General features: G+C 31.0%; 1 protein-coding gene and 1 long non-coding RNA gene across 3 annotated transcripts in view; one reads left to right on the top strand and one right to left on the bottom strand.

The window, feature by feature from the left end:
- The window catches only part of LOC126814660 (uncharacterized), a 25,438-nt gene extending 15,463 nt beyond the window's left edge, over positions 1 to 9,975 (top strand). Inside the window, exons 2-4 of the long non-coding RNA XR_007677695.2 lie at positions 5,721 to 5,799; positions 7,541 to 7,607; positions 9,799 to 9,975. This is a non-coding gene — a long non-coding RNA (uncharacterized LOC126814660). The remainder of the gene's footprint in view (positions 1 to 5,720; positions 5,800 to 7,540; positions 7,608 to 9,798) is intronic.
- LOC126814659 (RRP12-like protein) lies at positions 384 to 20,833 on the bottom strand. Of its 2 annotated transcripts, XM_050539964.2 has the most exons (34): positions 20,588 to 20,833; positions 19,288 to 19,496; positions 17,492 to 17,575; positions 16,867 to 16,943; positions 16,508 to 16,613; positions 15,168 to 15,284; positions 14,772 to 14,910; positions 14,398 to 14,525; positions 13,924 to 14,022; positions 13,579 to 13,670; positions 13,310 to 13,421; positions 12,679 to 12,858; positions 11,189 to 11,224; positions 10,898 to 11,040; positions 10,491 to 10,612; positions 10,070 to 10,185; positions 9,741 to 9,852; positions 9,173 to 9,324; positions 8,432 to 8,499; positions 8,126 to 8,219; positions 7,843 to 8,001; positions 7,496 to 7,576; positions 7,115 to 7,226; positions 6,473 to 6,580; positions 6,121 to 6,278; positions 5,677 to 5,768; positions 5,344 to 5,514; positions 4,636 to 4,802; positions 3,958 to 4,068; positions 3,358 to 3,428; positions 3,139 to 3,214; positions 2,746 to 2,831; positions 1,953 to 2,035; positions 384 to 1,577 (listed from the first exon to the last, which is right to left on the bottom strand). In XM_050539964.2, exons 1-34 carry the CDS (start codon positions 20,736 to 20,738, stop codon positions 1,487 to 1,489), a joined length of 3,903 nt encoding a protein of 1,300 aa, XP_050395921.1. In that variant the 5' UTR covers positions 20,739 to 20,833; the 3' UTR covers positions 384 to 1,486. The 2 variants fall into 2 exon arrangements, with proteins under 2 accessions (XP_050395921.1, XP_055955452.1); XM_056099477.1 differs by lacking the exons at positions 6,121 to 6,278; positions 6,473 to 6,580; positions 7,115 to 7,226; ... (20 more) ...; positions 19,288 to 19,496; positions 20,588 to 20,833 and having other exon boundaries at positions 5,677 to 5,773.

Below are 20,833 nucleotides of genomic sequence, written 5' to 3'. Positions count from 1 at the left end.
ATTACAGCAGCGAACTTCCAATGATTTAGCCGTATGTTGATTTCAACATTCAACAACCTCCCCATGTGGATGATAAACTAGAAATTCATGGTTTGCTAAATCTTTTATAGAGCCCTTCCTTTAGCAATTTCAATTGTTCTGATGATGATTGAAGTAATATATACCTATAGTGACTCCCAGTATAAATGAGGCCATTGAGATATCACATGTAGGCTGAGTTTTGCCTGACATACCACCATAAATTATACAATGGCATAGAACCCCAGTCGATCTGACAAGATCGTCAGATCGGCATCCAATAAATTTGCTGTGATAAAATGTCAAGAGTACTTCCTTTCAGTCAGACAAAATCATATGAAATAACAAAACCTAGAAGACTGAAATGAATAATTCAAGGTGATTTAATATATATTTAACCATAGTCAACTTTACACTGTACAAAAACAAATATTCTTCTTTAATTTATGTTTAACTTCACCATAATCTGATCTCAAAAGAAAAAAATCACAAGACATTATAGTGTATTTAATATGGTACTTTCCTGATTCCAAATATATTAACATGCTTAATGTGGAGAAAGTATAAACTTGTGCTTTAGTTATATTATAGTATCTAAACATCACCAAGCAAGAAAAACAACCAATTTCTGATAAGGGGTTTGCTGGAATATTCACTTTTCTTCCTTCTTGGTTATTTGTAAATACATGTACAGAATAATATACACATTCTGTGTCCTGATTTATTTACATTCAAATTGATTCCACAGAGTGTTTATCATCCTTTGGGTGTACATTATATTCATATGGTGAAATGTGGTTGGAGTTTCAAATTAGAACAGTTCAGCCATTAGTGATATCCATTTATAGTAGATAATATTGTTTTTTAAGGCCATTAGAATATATTTCCTACTATCTAAACAATCTTATGAGACAGTTAGTTGAAGCAATGTTTCCTTGATATGTTCAAGGAGATATTTTAGTTGATATCACTAAATACCTATACAATTAATCAATTTATGATTCTTATGGTATGTAGAAATACAAATTTAAAAATCCCAAAGAATAATGAAAGGAAAAATTAACAAATCTTATTTGTATATGAAACAACCGTTCAAAACCAATTTTTACATCAAATTTATCTAACATTCTCACAAAAATCTAGTCCTAATGCATCTGAAAGAAATAATGAATGGACAGATTGATCAATATATTCAGGTAATGTAGTTACATTGTTGTGGCAGAAAATATTTCCTGTTACTCTCCAACCAGGCCACAAGGTATGTGGTCTAAGGGGAGATAATATGGCCTTCGGGTGTCCAGGTACGAGTTACCTCCCTTTACTGACAACTACTTACAATAACCCCTATTATTTTTATTATAAGGAAAACACCGTCCATTAACAAATGGAAGTTTAACCTCAATTGTGAAGACAAATTGACATTTAAATATGTTGTTTTACATTAATATACAATGACTTCAACAAACAATTACTGTCTTCTTTTCTTACTGCCCTTTAACGCTCCTTTCTTTGCACCTTTAACAAATCCTTTAAACTGACCCTTTAATTTAGCTTGTTTTCTGAAAAAAAGAAGTGAAATGGGGTTTAAGGTCCTACTGTTCTGTTCCGAACTGGCGATCTGGGCTGACAAGGGGGAGCCATGCCAGAAAATCTGGATGAACTTTCTCGGCCAATGCACGGATCGAACACCCGACCTACAGCCTAGCGAGCCACCATCTTACCACTGCGACCCCCTTCAAAATAAGAGAGTTCTGTTTTGTTACATACATTATATATACAGTATACACTTACCAATACCAATCTCTTACCAATACCAATATCAGATTATGACAAAAATAATCACTATATTTAAAAACTCTTTGTGAGTCGATATTGCAGCATTCAGAATAAATTCTAAGTTTTACATTACTTTCAACATTATATGATTAAAATACCTTTTATTTAGACGTTTAAAGTCGAATGGAACGTAAGCGTAGGGATCTGGTTTACCCTTTTTCTTTACATCACCGCCAGCTTTCTGTAATAATATAATATACAGTTAATATAAGCTATTGAATGCATTCTGACTCTGAAACTAAAGAAACACACATAGGCCTGTTATCCCCCTTGCTATTCAATCGTATTACACATTGCACAAGTTTAATGTATACTCTTGATTGAATGTTTCATATATATTTGTTGTACTGTATTAATGTAATTTATGTAATTATATGCTGCTCCCCATGGACATTTTTATGCAATAAAATGTATCTTATCATACCCAATCCTTTATTATGGTTTAGCTTAATATATACCGTAGTTTTTTTTAAACATACCTTTTAGCTAAACAACTTTAAAAGACCTAAGTATTTAGCTGCTTCGTAAAAACATAATTTTTGATTTGATGTGATTTGTTTGTACAGTTACATGGATTATATATCTGCTGAGCCATCATTGAGACTCTCTCAGTTTAAAGGTAATAAAGTTGTCTAGTGATTTTCTATGAATTCTAAGAACACTTGCGCAAGATGTACTTCATTTTAAGTAGACCAGTGCATGGCTTTTTGTAATTAAGCGAGTTTTAGGTTATTTACAAAATATAAAATTATTCAAAATCAATTAAACTTATTTTCTTGGCAACCCTGTTTTAACTGAGACTGGGCAGTGGCTGATCATTATCTCAAAGCTCTTGTTTCTGTGTCTTAGAATAAATTAAATCTACTATGAATTATGGACAATAATATTTACCTTAGATTTATATTCAGCTCCATATTGATTTGTATCTTTGTGTTGTTTAGTTTTATCTAATTGTCTATGGATACCTTTACCACCAGCTATATAATATATAAACAACTCATACAATTAAAACAAACTATAGACTTTTAAACAATACACAGTCTTAAACATACTTGTACAAAAAATTATTCAAATTGATAAATCTTAACAGCAGTTATGACCACCCAATGATTATTTTTTTAGATTTCATGCTACCATCTTTTTTCTATTATATTTTTAGCTAACACCTGAACGATATTTCATTTTTATCCATAATCTAAATTACTATCTAAAGAACACTTTTAAAGAAGTAAGTGGTTCAATAGATATGCTAGAAATTGTGTGGACTAGTGTAGAAAGTTTAACCTTTATATTTTTTATTTACAATAGATCCATCATCATCATCAGAATCCAGTTCATCAAACACACGCTTTCTAATTTTCTGAAGACAAAAAGGAAAATAATTACATTTTTAATAAAATATGGGTATGATCATATGAAGTTATGAAAATAAATATATCAAATGGAATATACATGAATAACAAAACTTAAAATTTAGTAAATGGAAAATAACTTGATTAATACCTTTCGTTTTCCATCCATAGATGCCATAATATCTTCTAAATCATCTTCCATGTCCGACTCAATTTTTTCTCCTATAATATTATAAATTGATTATACAGATTTCACACTTAATACACACAGCTATTATGCATTATTCTAAAGTTTTTAATACTGTCACCAAAATGTTATAACTAATTCTTGTATTTTAGGGAGTTTTAGGACACTAGACTCAAAATAAAAATATCCTTGGTTGTGGCCAGAAGAATTTTAGGTATTTTTATGCCTGTTTTACATTTGTCAGGGATAGTGCCTGCTGAGCTATGAAGGAAATTATGTCTTGTTCGGATGGAATGAAACACCAAAGTCTCATGTTCAGACTGCTAATACACATAACAGATACAATGATAATTTGGTTCCAAAAAACAGTAGGCAGAAACGAAGCTATCCAGTAAAATTTGAAACCACAGCTTGCACGAGTAACCATAAAATAGAAATGCTAGTTACAATATGACATAAATAAAGTGTTGCACAAGATTTTAAACCTCCATTTCCTTTCATTGTTTTATATTACAATAGAACTGTTAAGACTATGTAACAAGGATAGTAATTGAAGTATAATACCTGTATCATCTTGTTCTGTTGTTATAACTAAACGTCCATCACCACCACGTTTAAATAATTCTTCTCTTCTCTTACTACTACCATTATCTTGTTGTTTATTGGGTTTAGATGCTGAAACAACACACAAAGTAAATAAACAAAATTAAAAAATCAAATGGACTGAATGTGGTCCGGGAGTGTTGTCTGTCTAGTGAGAACCTGGATTGTAAAAGTGGAATGTTGTAACACAGTTCTAACAAACTGTTTCGCACATATAATGAAAATAATATGACTATTTAGGCTCTTTTAAACCAATGATAGAATTGTAAAATATAACTATAAATATCGAATTTCATTTATAGTTAATGTAGGTTCCCATAGGCTATAAACCGGTATAAATAAATTGTCAATATTTACACATTTTATGCTTGCACATATACTTGTTTGTTTGACCATTTATTGTAAATGAGATAAATGCCTTAAATCCAGTATAAATAATTTTAAATATTTGAACTATAGTTTCAGAATTTCATCCACATCAAATTCTCTTTTTATTTCGCTAGCCCATCTGTTCCTTTCAGTAATTGTATCAGCTAAGTAAAAAATTTTCTTTCTTATAAGTTGTTGATTTTGCGTGTCTCTAAATACAAAGGCTGATTTAACATTAAATTAATAATTTTAGTATAAATAATAACATACAAAAAATCTTTTTATTAGCAGAGGGATCCAGGAAATCCACAATTTCTGTTCCTTCCTCCTGAATAAATGCTTTCTTTCCTTTCTTTCTTTTAGAAACTTCTTTCTTCTTTCTATCCTCAGGTTCATCATCTAACTCAGAATCTGTATCTCTCAATAATTCATCAATTCTATAAACATTAATAAAGTTCTTACACTGATTAGTCAAAAAGAATAGAATAATTTAACTCACCTATTAAGTATTACTATAATAAGTAATCTAGCTAATAACATAATTCAATAGGTCCAGGGTTTATGTCTCAGTTGGATATAAATCTGAACTGGGGTTTAATGGCCTACTTTTCTGTACTAACCAGACTCATATATAAAGATGGACATACTCTTCATTGAATTTCTACTGTCAAGGGTTCTTTATGTACATACAAAAGAGTACACTTTGGTTTTATATCTCTTCAATACTGCAGACGGCAGATGAATTTAAAATCATAATTACTGTTTTTGTATGTGTTTTAACGGATTAGATATTTCTCATGCATGTTTTATTACAGGTAAATATTTCAACATGTTTTATTACATGTAAGTATTTCAATAAATACTTAATAAAACATACATGTGAAATATATAATCTATTAAACATATAACACAATTGTAATTATATGGAATATTCTTTATGTTGCACATGTTTAATATTTTTAAATCAATCTAACTTACGTTTCGGGTTTTGATTTTGTAGGCATGTCATCATCATCGTCATCATCTTCAGCATCTGAGTCACCGTTTTCATTAGCTAACTGATTTCTCTTCTCTCTTTCTAATCTTTTACGGATATTGACCAGTACTTTATGTACATTTTCTGGTGTTAGTTTATGAATAATCTCATATCTGTTCAAAATAACCACCAATATTGTTATTTTTAAACATGTGTTTTGCAATAAAAAAAAAAAAATCAAAGTTGTCGATATTGAACTCCTCTCCAACCCCACAAAAAATTATTCAGGAAAAACCAAAAAGACATGTTTTCAGAATTAGATCTCATTCACTTACCCAAATCTTTTGATAAGTTTTGTATAAATTTGTTTATTTTTCAGATGGAAATGATGTTTACAGTCATCTTTCATGGAAACAAGACCAGCTACCTGTAAATTAAATATATATATATTAGATAAGGTATTGTAGCACATTAATAATCAACTTAACTATTTTGGTTAAATGTAAAGTGCAGGGAAATTCATTTAAACAAGAAGGTTCTTCTACTGAATCTGGTTTCAATTAAAGTAAGTGCTAGGGACCTCATCAATACTAGTACCAGATAGTCTAAGTTAAATCAAAATAGCCGTTAATATTAATGTTAACAGAAAAAATGACGTTCTTTGTTACTTCTGGCACGTTGGTAATATGGATCAAATGCTGTATTACAATTGTCCATGTCCCTCTGTTAAAATGTTCAAAATTATATAATATGAGTATGATTTATTTATAGATACTAACCAGTGTTTTAAGTTGACCAGCTAATGTTGTATCTTTATAAGCTGATAACATAACTTTAATAAAACCTAGTGCTGATTGTACTATTTCTCTTGACTTAGATTGTAATAATAAACATACATTATCTACTAGAGCATCTAAACACTCTGATGGTATCTTATCTGTAATATAAAATAAAACATTCTTTAAAGTCAACACAAGTAAGAATCTGGGTCAATTTCTTTCTTAACATTTTCATAATAAAAGTTGTAAAATTTGTTCACACATTGGTTAACAAGACATCAGACCTTGGTGTATTTTAACAGTTGAACCCTAATATGGTTTCACATAAATTGACAATTAAATAATTTCTTACCTTTATATTGATAGAATACTCTAGTTAAAGCAAACAATGAACTACTGACCATATCCTGTCCACCAGCTAAACCAGCTAATATTAACTTTATATATTCATATATCACATCTGAAAAACATTAAAAATTATTATCACATGTATAGATAGATCACAGTATAAAACAACTGGTTCATTTTACACAAGACGTCCCCAAATCACGGGCCATATCCAGTCCTCGAGGGCCATCTGTGCGGTTTGCTTACCCCTTCCCCCAATAGCAAAGACTCAAGTTGTTCTCCAAAACGAAGTATGCCAAGAGTAAGCTGCGTTCGCAACTGTACCCAGATATTACACCCCTTTGTGATTGCAAACATCATCGGATGTCTTATTAATAAAATATGACTGTTACTTTAGTAGCTTTTTTTGTAAAATTTTAAGCTTGTGGCCTCCGGCCCTCCAGAGTAAAGCTTTGTGGCCCTCGGACTGAAAAGAATGGGGATCTCTGTTTTACACAAAAGAGCATCCAGGAAAATTGACTTTTTAGTGTCCATTTTACTGTGTATAAATTTCAAAGATTAGAAGTTCCATTTTGGGTTACATCTTCAATTACCGGTACACAGGAAGAGTCATCTCACAAATCTAATAAATGAATAAAGATAATACCTTCTTCTGATTTATCTTTCCTCCATCTAATCATGGCATCACCTATAGTAATTAATAAACTATAGGCTGCTGATCTAGCTCTACCACCTACTTCTTTAGTACATAATATAGCCTGAAATATAACAACACATTAAACTATATTCTGCTAATCTAGCTCTAATACATAATATATCCTGAAATGTAATAATACATTACTCATTAAACTAGCTCTAGTACATAATATATTATCTGGTTTTTAAATTGATTTACAAAGAAAAATAATATTTCTTTGTACCCAGTACTTAGTCCAAAGATTTAAGAAGAAATTGGTTTGTTATAAAATTAAAATAGTACAATATCTCTGGTACATGTACAATGATTTACATGTATATTAAGACATACCTCTGGTAAAACTGTCATAACAAAGTGCATCTGTTTTTTTTCTAGATTTTGAAATATATGAATCAAACATCTTAATCTGGGCTGAAAAGAAAAGGGACATATATCAGAACAAGTAATAATAATTTCTGTAATTTTTAAATAATGTTTATATTAAAAAGGGCTGACCAATAACTGAACTCATATACAAGATGGTCTGACTAATAGCAGAATTCAATCATTATGCTCAACTGGTTATGAGAACCTGTGACTTTCACTGTCACTACTCTTGTATGCTATCGTAACAAATAAATTTTCACGAAAATCTGGAATTTAATCACTAGCTATAAAAGAATTAACCAAAGACTTACTGTTTTAGAAGAAGAACTAGATTTAGATAAAGCTCCTATCAACATTTTCTGTATTTTAGGTAAATTATCTTGTACAAATGTTTTACTAGCTTCTGATTTCATAGAACATATCTCTTCTAGGATTCTGTAGGATTTCTTCTGTAATGCGTTATCTGTTGACTTTAAAATAAAAGAGATGGAATAAAGTAAAAGTACTAATTTGTATAGCATAATTCGGTTCACTAATAGCATTTTTCGAAGATGAATTTGATGTTCAAAGTATAAATTAAAATATAATAATTACCTTTAAGTTTGGTTTAGCTATGTCAAATATAATTTGTAACCTGTCTTCTTTAATATGAGGTAATATTGCTCCAGTCAAATCAGTCAACGCTATTCTACAAAATTCAATAAATTTAAAACAAATTAAATTTATAAAAATCATAAAGTAAGGTCGGATTTCTATTTCTCAGTTTATGGTTAATCAAAGTATATAATCATGTAATATCACAACTAGCATCGACTTTTTTGCCATTATTGTTTGTGCATGTTTAATAAAGGTGATTTTTGATTTGAACATATAAGAAAAAGAGCTTATATTCCAATTTACCTTCTAGCAGGGGTAATGTCAGCATCATTAATCTTAGCAACACATGTATCAAAAAATGATTCAGCAAGCTGGAATATAATAGATGTTATCAACATACTTTATATTTGTACATTATAGCTACAATATTTGTTAAAGGGGCATTATGAAAGATTAGATAAAGGATTGACAGTTCTCGCTATAAGAGTTTTTGAATTTTAGGCTAGCCTCGACCATCATTACTAAAGTTGATACAATAAAAAACAAAGTCTCGATTATCCATTTTTACGTTTAATTATCCTTAATAATTTAGATAACATTTCAGGCCTAAAGACAGACCTGCAATAGGAAGATTTAGCTCTTTCATAATGTATGTTTAAGTTATGTACTATGTTGTACATTTACAGCTACAAGGAAGACTAAAACTCAACCTGAATAATATACTTAAATTTTATCAACACTGTGTGGCTGGACACACACATGCTGATGAGATTTGATGTTCAATGAACACAAACTAGATCATTTGGTACTAATAATGTATCTTTATTACACTTATTTTATTGCGCACACAAGTCACTAGCAATAAGAGGAAATAAGAGAATCTGGAGAAAACCCACTCGGTTAGGCAGACGACCATGGTTGACATAATGACAAGCTTAAATAAACCACACACATTGACCACTCACTATTTAGATGCCTTATTATCATTTTATAATTAACTAGACCATTTATCAAATCAATATATAGAATAGATTTCATTCAAACCTGTAGATCTGTAATTTGAAGATACGCTTTAATAGTGGTTAACGCAGCCAATCGACAACCTTCTTTCTCTTTCTTTGGATCAGTAGTAAATAAATTAAATAATATTGGTAGAAAGTTTTTAGCAAATCGTGCTAATTCAGCTTTATTGGCTTCTGTAATATACAAGCGATTGGAGTAAATTAAAAATATTGTTAACTCCTACATAACAATAGTTAAATATCTTCAATATTCAAGTACAATAAAAAAAAAAACCTCTCAGATTTGTTCATCTTTTTCAATTACAACAATTATTGGAAATTGATGATTTTTAACAAAAAGGTGTCTGGAATATAATTAAATTACAGTTTCCAGCTCAAACCGTACTTCAATTAATTGAATATATATATACTATGATCATCGGAAACATTTGAGACTGCATGTAACATTATATTACTTTAACCTTTAGGGAATTCTCATACTTTTTAGCTCTCATTTTCTGTTACCTTATATTAAAGTGAATTTAATCCAAACCATATGTTTGTAAAGAATCAATAAGTCACTAAAAAAATTCATATATTAAAATATTAACCATTTTCAAGATTTTGATTGATGAGTTTTCTAAGAGCAGCCATTACTTCCATTTTCAGATCTTGTCTTTCAGAGATAGCTGTTCCCATGATCTTGGCTACTGATTTAAATGACTAAAAAGGATAAAATGAGATTTATAATAATCTTACCATATGAATGTAGATGAATAAACTATAACAGATAATAACAATTATGGATGTAGATATCCAATGATAACCTTGTAACAAATGATATAATTAACCTTTGAAAGTAATACAATATTGGTGATTTTATAACTTCTGTATAAAGAATTGAAACTATGATTTTGTATGAGATATTATTTTCACTCACTGTAGTTAGATCTGAAGGATGAGTACAGAAACCTTGTAATAATCCCCAGATTTGTTTCTGTAAAGCTTCATAAGCTGTTGCTAAAGCAAATCGTTTTTCTGCACGCAAATCAACACCTAAAATATAAAATAAATTTTTGAAATGCTGAGTAAGTTTCATTTAGATAATTTGTGAATATGGATGGGGGGAACAGAGCCATTATCTGGTACATTGTACTCTTTCAAAATGGAAGTATTAGTCAACAGACTTAAGCACTATACTAATGCTATTTAAATATTAATATTACCGAAAAAATGAACTATGTTACGATAACATATGTATTTCTTCAAAGTCTCACACACACCCAAAACGGGTTCAATTTCAACCAGACGCAGAACTATTTAAAAGTCTGTCGATTTGAAAGAGATTTAATCAAACTTACAGATCTGTCTGAATTTAGCTGATAATGGCAGGAAATATGATGAGAAGAAAGCTAGCTCTGTATGCTGTATATTGTGACTTAAAATTGGTAGTAACCAACTTCTAGGAAAATTAGTATCATCACTGAAACATATTATATCAATAGTTGAATAATGGTTATAAAACATTACAAACATATCAAATAAATACACTGAAATGAGATGAACAGGTATGTAAATATAGAAGTCTATTTTAAAGCTCTGTTAATAAACATACAGTACAGTTCGATGCTTATTAATTGATTATTTTCTTTTAGGTATTTTGGTGAATCAGAAAGCCAACATTCTTTAAGAAAGACTAGGCACTTTACCACTTTATTTCATATTGTTGTACAGTTAGATATATAAATATTGTACAAGTTATACTTACTCCTCTCCTGTGATATTTAATGGTATATTTTTCAACACTAATCTCGGTCCCATACTTTTTACAGCAGATCCAATAATATGATCTACATCAGCTTTATAGGAAAAATTGGATGATTCTCTTAAATCAACTAATGTGACTAACATCTGCAAGACAAAAAGTTCTGTGAATATCATAGAATTGGCATAATCTATGCTCTACAGCCATTTATACAACTATTCTATGTAATCAGAATAAGAGAATAGATTCTATTATAAAAATATTGTTTTTATAGAAATACATTACTTTACTCACCTTTTCTATAAGTTCAGGTAGTTGTTTACCTATCACCTAAAATATTAAATCATGAATATAAAATCCATAGAGTCAAATGATAACTATCAAATGACCAGATATTGGAAACATGATCAGATCATGTGAAATACAGAATTTGGCAACACTGTACATATCAACATTGTAGAATAAATTTCAAATTTTATTTTCAAGGTAAATTTGAGATACCCATACAGCTACTAGTATGACAATGTTTGGCCAGTCCACTGAGGATCATTGGCTGTGCACCAGCAAAGGATTGAATCCAAAGAATGGATTCTACGTTCATATAGGGCAATACATGTAAAACAATATAGATAACCATGTTTTCATTGGTTTTGTTCATTCATTATCTTATCTTTTAAAATTATGTCCTATATAATAACAATTATCTATGGAGGATGGGAAAATCATAGAATGCGGTTATAATATATGCCTGTTTATCAATCACTTTCAACCTTTAAACCAACGGCTGCCAGGCAGGATATGCCCACATTTTCGAGAGATGGATAGAGAACAAGCTAAAAAGAAAGTGATTTTTCCTACAATCAAGGGTCATAATACAGGAAATTACAATTCGATATGCGCAAATATCGAAAGGAACCGAGATCTTTAGGTTATAAACTTTTATTTCAAGTTTCAACAAAATCGAATAAAAATTGTGACCTCTATAGGGTCCACAACCTTGATATACCATATTTTACGCTATTTGAGAACGAAGGGCGGCCATTTTGCCTGTCAGTTTTGGGCCGATTTTCACAAAATTTAAAATCAGCCGTCCTTAGGGTGTAACGGTGATATAATAATACGTTTTTTTAAATCGGATAAAAATTATGACCTCTATAGGGTCCACAAGCTAAAAACGCGATTTTTCGTACAATCATGGGCCATAATTCATGAAGTTACGGTCCGATATATGCGCGAATATCGAAAGGAACCAAGATCTTTGGGTTATAAACTTACATTACAAGTTTCAAGAAAATTGGTTAAAAATTGTGACCTCTATAGGGTCCACAAGCTAAAAACGTGATTTTTCGTACAAACAGGGGCCATAATCCATGAAGACGGACGGACAGGGGCAATGACAATATACGTCCACATGAAAATGTGGGCGTATAATAAAATATTGGATACGAGAAGGGGGACGGCAACACTCCCCTGACAAGGTGACTAAAGCTGGACACGCTGCTACATCTGCGTGGGTACTGAATCAAGCAAAAGATACCGGCGGGGAAGAGGGGTAAAAAAATGAATTTAAGAATCCCCGCTCAACAGTAGCACAACAGAATTAGCATTGAAGATTTATTAAATGCTTCAAGGTGTGATCATTGAAAAAGGGTATCACAACCCGAAACGTTATCATTTAATAAATCTTCACTGCTACTAAGTCTGTAGTTCTACTGTTGAGCAGGAAGTCTTAATAAAATATTGTTTAAAGAATCAAATATTATCTTCAAAGAACTTGTCGTTACCTCAAATAATAAAGCTAGAAGTTGGAATACTTGTTTCCATGTTGAATGAAATTGATAACTTAATCCACTTTCACAAGCTTTAACTATTTTATGTATTGGAGTCATTGAGCCTGTTGGAGCTGATGTGACTAGAACTTGAAGATAATCAACTGTTGGTGCTACACATTCAGATAATAATGTCTGAAAAATAATAAATCATATGAATAGATCACGTCTATAAACAAGTCTTAAGTAATTACAAGGGCCACCTTCATTTGTAACTTTGGGCCTGAATCAATGCTTTATTATCATGAATTTAACAATATAAATGATAAACACGAAGCGTAGTAATAATAATAATGTATATTAATATCACAACAGTTTAATACACAAATGCATGTCCAAGGTGCTAGCTCAGACTACTAGCATGATCACTTATATTTGAAGTTAAACAAATGAGTTTTCAAATTTCCTTTGAAAGATTCGAGTGAACTTGAAGTCTAAGACTATGTGGTAAGCTGTTTCTAAAATTGCTTTGTTATAGAACATAGTTAGAAGTCAATGGCCTTTAAGTTGAATTACTATAATATCAAAAATAAATGGGGTTTTTTAAGTTGAATTACTATAATATCAAGAATATCTATCTTCTTACCATTAATGTTTTGGATGCTGATGAAGCTACTTCTGGTTTATTGGATAACAAACATGTCATACCAACTGAAAATAATTTTGGTAAATGACTTATACCTAACTTCTCATCAATTCTGAAAACATAATATACAAGTTAATGTCATTCCACTCATTTTATTTATACTCTCAAAATGTACTGCTCAATAATACCAAATTACGTTAATCAATATATCTATTTTAGTTATTAAACAAAGATTTGTAACTGATTTGTGTTGTGTTATATAATTTTACCTGGCTAGGTTGACATGAGCTTTTTCCATAACAGCTAACCATGCTCTCATTGGTTGACTATCATGTTCTGACGGCTGATAATCATACAGCGCCTAAACAATAGCGAAAAAAACAAAACGATATAATGGAGGGCATGATTTAATCATTTTTCATGATTGTTACCTCTCTGTATTTTTGGAAGAAAAGAGAAATAAATAAAATGAGTGATTGAAATTCAAACTGATAATAAAAACAAGTACTTTATCAATATCACTTGACTACTTCTGTTTCATTCAAATGCATTGTTTGATGTCAGGGAAGATAATATTTCATTAGACATTATAGTTTACTTGTATGTATACTTACTGTTATAATCTGTGCATTTAACTCTGCAGGTAAATTACTAGCTTTTGGTTTTGAAGAAAACATACCATGTAAGGCTTGCATACCACTGGCTTTCACTAACTATAAAATAATATATCTATTAGGGATGTCATCAAAATTTGACAAATATATTAATGTATTAATAAACTTTGACTTTGATATATTTGTAAAAATATGATCAATATTTTCACATCTGATAAAAGCACTCTTGTTAGGATGGTCAATTAACATATTGAGGGATTGGGTAAAGTAACGTTTCCTGTTGAGTGGAGGGTGTATTAATACAATATTCTGCATTTAATTTTTGGAAACAATTCCACTACTGAAGGGTGTTGTCTACCTTCAAAACCCTAGAATTGAACAAAATACCCTAAACAGCAAACAAATGTAAGAAAACAAATCACTAAATATTGCTATCTAACATTAAAAGTAAAGAGTTGAAGTAAATGAAATTACCGGATTACTAATAGTCATAACTCTGAGTATGTTTTCACATGTAGATTTTAAACTATTCTGAGAAAAGGTACCAAGAACTTCTCTCAATAAACCCAATGTATATAGAGTATTAATAGCTTCACTTGATCCTGAAATATACCACGGTTAGAACTAAAATAAATATATACAAATAATAACTTGAACATACTGGCAATGTAAGATGATATTTGATATGGACATTTTCTGTTAATGATAAAAACTTCAAATTCCAAATTGTTTTTGTTATTTATTAAATTCACCATGACTTTAATGATATATATACTACATTTTTCCAAATTGGCCTTTCTGCTATCAACAATAGAATTAATCTTTATAAATAAAGAAGTTTAAAGTACCTGCACACTGTTCTATTTCATGATTACAATATTTAGCTGTTAAACTAGCAGCAGGGTGAACTGGTGGTGGATCATCACTAGTCATAAACAAACTACCTTTTAAAATAATCTGTATACACTGATGGGCTGTCTTCCGTATCTTAAAATATAAATATAATAATAAAATCAAATAAACATCTACCATAAACACTTATTTATATGTAATGGTGTTGCAGGTATCATACAATAGGTTGTTGAATTTTCTCTTTATAGCACTCGTCATTTACATGTAAATGTATCTGTGGTGTTCAATAAAGTCAATGAGGTATATCTTTTAAATAATATTTAATATTTAAAAAGGTTATTGTGTATCTTATACATATATAATAATATATTTTAGTAGATAATAATAATTACCCTTGGTTTTTTATGTGTAATAAATGTTAATATACTGTTATATATTTGATGTGTTGATGTATGGTTCCACACTCCTTGATCCTGAACTCTTAGAACAGCTGCTAAACAAAGTAATAGCTGAAACACAAAGAGTAAATGGCAATAAGTACCATCCTCTGTCTTAAGAGACATGGGGAGTTGGATGGCTGAATGGTTAGCGTGTGCACGCTGTATCAGTAGGTCTGTCGATTCCCTGGTTATACATGATGAGGAGTAGGGTCCCCTGTCCAAGCCCATAGGTTTTATCCGGGTCCTCCAGTTTCTTCCCACAGCTAAAGACCCCTACCCGCAAGCAAATTATTGAAATAAAATTTATCCATATGTTAGTCCCGAAATGACCTAGTTTGTGCCGAGTGGATGTTAAACCCCATTTCTCTGCCCAAACAGAAAGTATATTTAGTCACGTTTAACAGGGTTTTAAACCTATAAATCCAGCTTTGTCAACAAGCCAGATTCACAAAGATGGGTAATCATAGCTAGATTCATAATGATGGGTAATCATGGCTTCATTCATAAAGATCAGTAATCATTTTCAAGTAATCGCTATCAAAAGTTAGCACAATACCCTTTAATAACTATTGTTTGACGTACCAAGCAGTTAAAGTCTTATCACCACCTCAAATTCAGCAAAGTCATCCAGTCATTTATATTCTATTACAATAATAATATTCTATAACATGCAATATACGCTAAAATTTTGTAAGAGATGGATAGAACAAGCTAAAAATAAGTAATCCAGTAAGTTATGGTCTGAATATGTCCACAACTTAGATATTACATACTTTTAACATTATTTGAGTACAGGGAGCGGCCATTTTGTCCAGCAGTTTCAGTCCGTTTTCACGAAATTCGAACTTAACAAACATTATGGTGAAACAATGATATCTTCAAACAGTTTTTTTTAAATCAGATAAAAATTGTGACCTATAGAGGAACTAAAAGCTAAAAACACGAATTTTAGGACAATAAGGAGCCATAATCCAGGAAGTTACAGTCCGATATGCGAGAATATCGAAAGGAACAAACATACATTTTAAGTTTCATCATGATAAATCAGATAAAAATTGTGACCTCTAGAGTGTCCACAAGTTTAAAATGTGATTTTTCTTGCAATCAGTCCGATACATGCCAATATTGAAAGGAACCAAGATCTTTTTGAAGATAAACATATATTTTAAGTTTCGACAAAATTGGATAAAAATTGTGACCTGTTGAGGGTCCACAAACAAATTCCGGACGTCTGGACAGGGGCGACGACAATATACATCAACATGAAAATGTGGATGTATAAAAACACTTACAGATTTAGTCAGAGATGTAGATGTCCCATCAGCGTATTTAGCTAAATAGTCTAATAATTGTTTAGATACTTGTGAAAATCTACTTTTTAAAACAGCTGCTGGAACTCTATAAAGGGAAATATTTTCAATTAAACATTGGTAAACAGTGTTTGAAACAAATACCCTTTTCAAATTAGTTTATTCAGTGTTCCTTGTTGTTGAGTGGAAATGACTTATCAATTGTCATCAAATCAGATCCCTTGATTTCCCAAAGAACTTTTTTTCTGACGAATAATTCCAACAAATTTTGAGTGAAATATGAATATATAGTTCTATACATGAGAGAAAAAATATTTTTTTCCATATCTATCAAAACTTACTTTTTTATAGCAAGGTTCAATAAATAAGATATAGCTGCTAGAGAGTCTTTAGAATCTGCCGTTTCTAATGCAGTCATCTGAAATGTAAAGCAACTGGGTTGAATGGCCAAAATATGAATCGATTGGTCACCTAAAACAACCTTTGTCTCATTTCCCCATCCTACTAACTGATGATGGGAATATGGTAGAATTCATGATTGTAAATCTACATGCAAGTCAAACTGATGGAAATTATATAATTTCTCTGACCTAATAAACAAATTATTAATTAAATCGACACTGTAGACTAACCAATGGTAGATCCTTATGATTTTGACTACAGTTTCGAACAAAATGGAAATAAAAGAGCATAAAGTTATATGGCTGGATGATCCAGCAGGGCTGGCATAATGATAAATCGGAAATGGAATGATTATATTTTTGAAGCAATGGCCATGTAATGAATAAAGGAATATTGTAATGTAATGAGTAATGGAAATGTAATTAATCACATTCAAAAATCATGTAATGGTCAATTACATTTCAATTACAATGTATGGCACATATCAATATTTCCAACTATGACAAGCCTCAAATTTTACCATCAAAGAAGTAAATTGAGTATATCTTACTCTTTTGAACTTACCAAGGCAGCAAAATATTCTGTTTCTGTTTCACTACCACCTTGTTGTTTTATAACTTCAGTTACAGCAGCTAATACAGCCAGAATCTACAAATACATGAATGTAATATATATAAGTAAATATGTACATACAGCAAGAAATGTAACAGGTGAAATGCACACTACACTGCATGCTTATAGTCAATTCCTGGTTATAATCAAGTGATTAGATAGTTTCTTGTTCATTAGTTTTTTCTGTCTTGTTCATGTTTTGTCTAATTAGTTGTTCCCAGTTTTGTTTGTTTTTAACCTATGTTTTATATGTGTGTAAATGATTTGGTATAATGATTAATAGAGCTGGGCGATATCCCTGGAAACAGATATGGCGATATTTTCAGAAAATATTGTGATATGATCACTATATCATGACGTTTTATAAAGTGTCAAAAACTTCAGTTTATCATTCTTTAAATGTATATAAACATGCATAAAAAGTTAAAAATACCCCCAGAATATTCACTTGACACTTTCTAGTCAATATTATTAAAAGTTTTTAGCATAAATACAGAACCGAATTTACAAACAAAATTTAATGAGCTGGTTCAAACATAGATTTATATAGCCACAAAAACTTGGCCATGCATATTTTTATAGCTATGGGTACGATTGAATGCTATTTATTTACCCTTGCAAACTCATGTTTTCTCATTCAAGACTTTGCAATACAAGAATACTAAATCGAACTATAAAACATTGGTACTATGTCAAAAAGTATTCATTGATTTAGTCATGAACCCCCCTGACACTTACGACACTGAATGATAATCAGTCTACTGACACCCTCTCTATATAGTTGGCATTATTTATATTTCTGCTTTATTCAAATTTATGTCAATCAGAAAATCAATGAATCCTTTGGAAAAACAGTTTGTCAAGATGTATAATTCTTACAGTATCAGTTGAGTGGAAAAGCACAATGTAAGTGAGAAGTCATGTGATGAAAACAAAGCTCTTTAATGGTGTTTGCAAACTTAATGGAATGAACAGTCGAGAGTAATAATAGTTTTTATTTATTATTAATTGTAACTAACATAAAAAGGAAGACATTGTTTAATATCATTCAGAAAAATCAAAACATGATACATCACGGTTTGGAAGACGGTATTTCTGATGGTTTTTATTTCTATGATGGTTATATATCGAAAAACCAAAATATCGCCCAACTCTAATGATTAATATATTTTGTAGTTCGTTTTCTGACATTTCAGCAGTCACTGTTTTCTATATATGACTGGGGAGCTGAAAAAAGCCCTTCTTAATTTGCAAAGGGACAAGCTAAGGCAAGTCAGGAGAGTTATATCACAATACAGCTAGCTGTTACCCTCAAACAGTAGTGCAAGATTGATAAATAATATAGTGTATCTGTCGATAATGGAAGCGATTGATTTTTATTCTGTTGAGTGTGTGTCATCACCAGAAATGTTTTGATTTAAAGTATAAATTCACCTCGGTACGAGCAGTGAAAATGTGTGTTGTTTTTTAAATGATCACTAAATTTTCAAGGTGAAAAATAAACGATAAGGATTCCAAAATAGCCTTAGAACAGAGGTTGGGAAGAGCGTTATTTTCATATTGCAGCTATATAGGGACGAATAGGAACTGTCAGCGGATATCGTCCGATCCAAGACAATAATTGGAAGCCAGTCTAAGCTATAATACATGTATGTTATGGATCGTGAATATGCCAAAGTGACAAGCATGCAGTAATTGCCTAATAAAACATATCTCAATGAACCGCAAGTATATATGTATGTACTTGCCTCTTTATGCATTGCTGAATTCGAAGCCCAATATCGGTGTACTCTACTAAACGTGGCATTGGTGCAATCAGTCCAATTTGTTGCCCATGTACTAAATGTTTTTGCTGTTGTACTCTTGGCATCTTCAGTAGATACAACTGACATTCCATCGATTTCTGTTTCCCCTTCATTATGTTTAGCAAGTGCTGCAACGGTCAGATTGCTTGGACCTATGGATCATAAAATCATCACTGTATTATATTGTTGTCATTGACAAATTTCACAGATCAAAACAATACTTCACTCGGATTTCACTATCATCAATTTCTAAAAAGTTGGTGTCAGCATGTCTCCCAAAAGCAATAGGTTGTTAAGTCATAAAATATGAGTCTCACAGGTGTACGATGTTGTGTTTCATCATCAGTTCTATTGAGAAATAGAATACTTTGACATTTGGCACTGTCACCTATAGCACTAGTATTACAAGGGATTAATTTCTGCTTTCACCTACATGTACATGTATGTAGCTTGATATCCCAGACTAGTTTCATCCCTAGCAATACATAAAAAACCCCAACTTGGACAAAGACCACTCAAACCAGTTGACTGACAAAGACAGAAGATTATTCGGACCAATGTTTTTTAAATAATAAAATGTTGTTTCAAAAAATTGATAATGGCATTTGTTTTAATACACTTGATTCCTTTGAAATACTAAATTGTTATGAAGCGCATTAGTAAAGCAAAATATTTGTCCAAGAGGTCCTCTACCTTGGCCTGACTTTGTTCCTTTAGGTACTGTCTCACCATAATTGACACAAATTTATAATAATTCAACAGTATTTTCATGTAGAATTTAGCAATTAAATAAACATGCGGTCTGCACATATTCGAGTCTCATACATGGCTGATCAGTTCAAACGTATTTTGTGTATGTTTTCCTTTGGCGAACAAAGAAGAATCAAGGTGAAAAATAAACGATAAGGATTCCAAAATAGCCTTAGAACAGAGGTTGGGAAGAGCGTTATTTTCATATTGCAGCTATATAGGGACGAATAGGAACTGTCAGCGGATATCGTCCGATCCAAGACAGTTCCTAAAGGTACTAGGTCTGCCTGGTCTTTTGGCTGATCGGACTGGTCTTGGTCAAACTAAACTTCTAAAGTGGTCTTGAATGATCGACTTTGGTCTGAGTTCTCGGTTTACCTATAATATATAATTTAATACAATTGATATATATTAAGCAGTTGCCCCTAATTTTATGTGAATGGATTGAAATAATCATAAATGTTCCATTTCCTTTACACAACAGTATTAATACCTGTGTTCTTTTGAAAAAGTCTATTTTTAGCTGCTTCTCTAAACTTTTTTGAAACGGGATTGCTGCTTGAACTCTGTCCTTTTTTCCATTTTCCAATATTTGATGTATTAGTTTTTCCTTTAGGTGTGAATTTTTTACCCCTCGCACCCATTCTTTGTTGTAAAAGTGGTGTCACTTAATTCAGTGCATGTATTGAGAAAATTAATCGAAATACAACACAAAACAATAACAAAACCGCATGGTCGG

The sequence above is a fragment of the Patella vulgata genome, chromosome 3 (genome assembly GCF_932274485.2).
Source record: "Patella vulgata chromosome 3, xgPatVulg1.2, whole genome shotgun sequence".
Classification (NCBI taxonomy): Eukaryota; Metazoa; Mollusca; class Gastropoda; family Patellidae; genus Patella; species Patella vulgata.
Note: the sequence above shows the minus strand (reverse complement) of the source record. Positions and strands in the feature narration are given on the sequence as shown.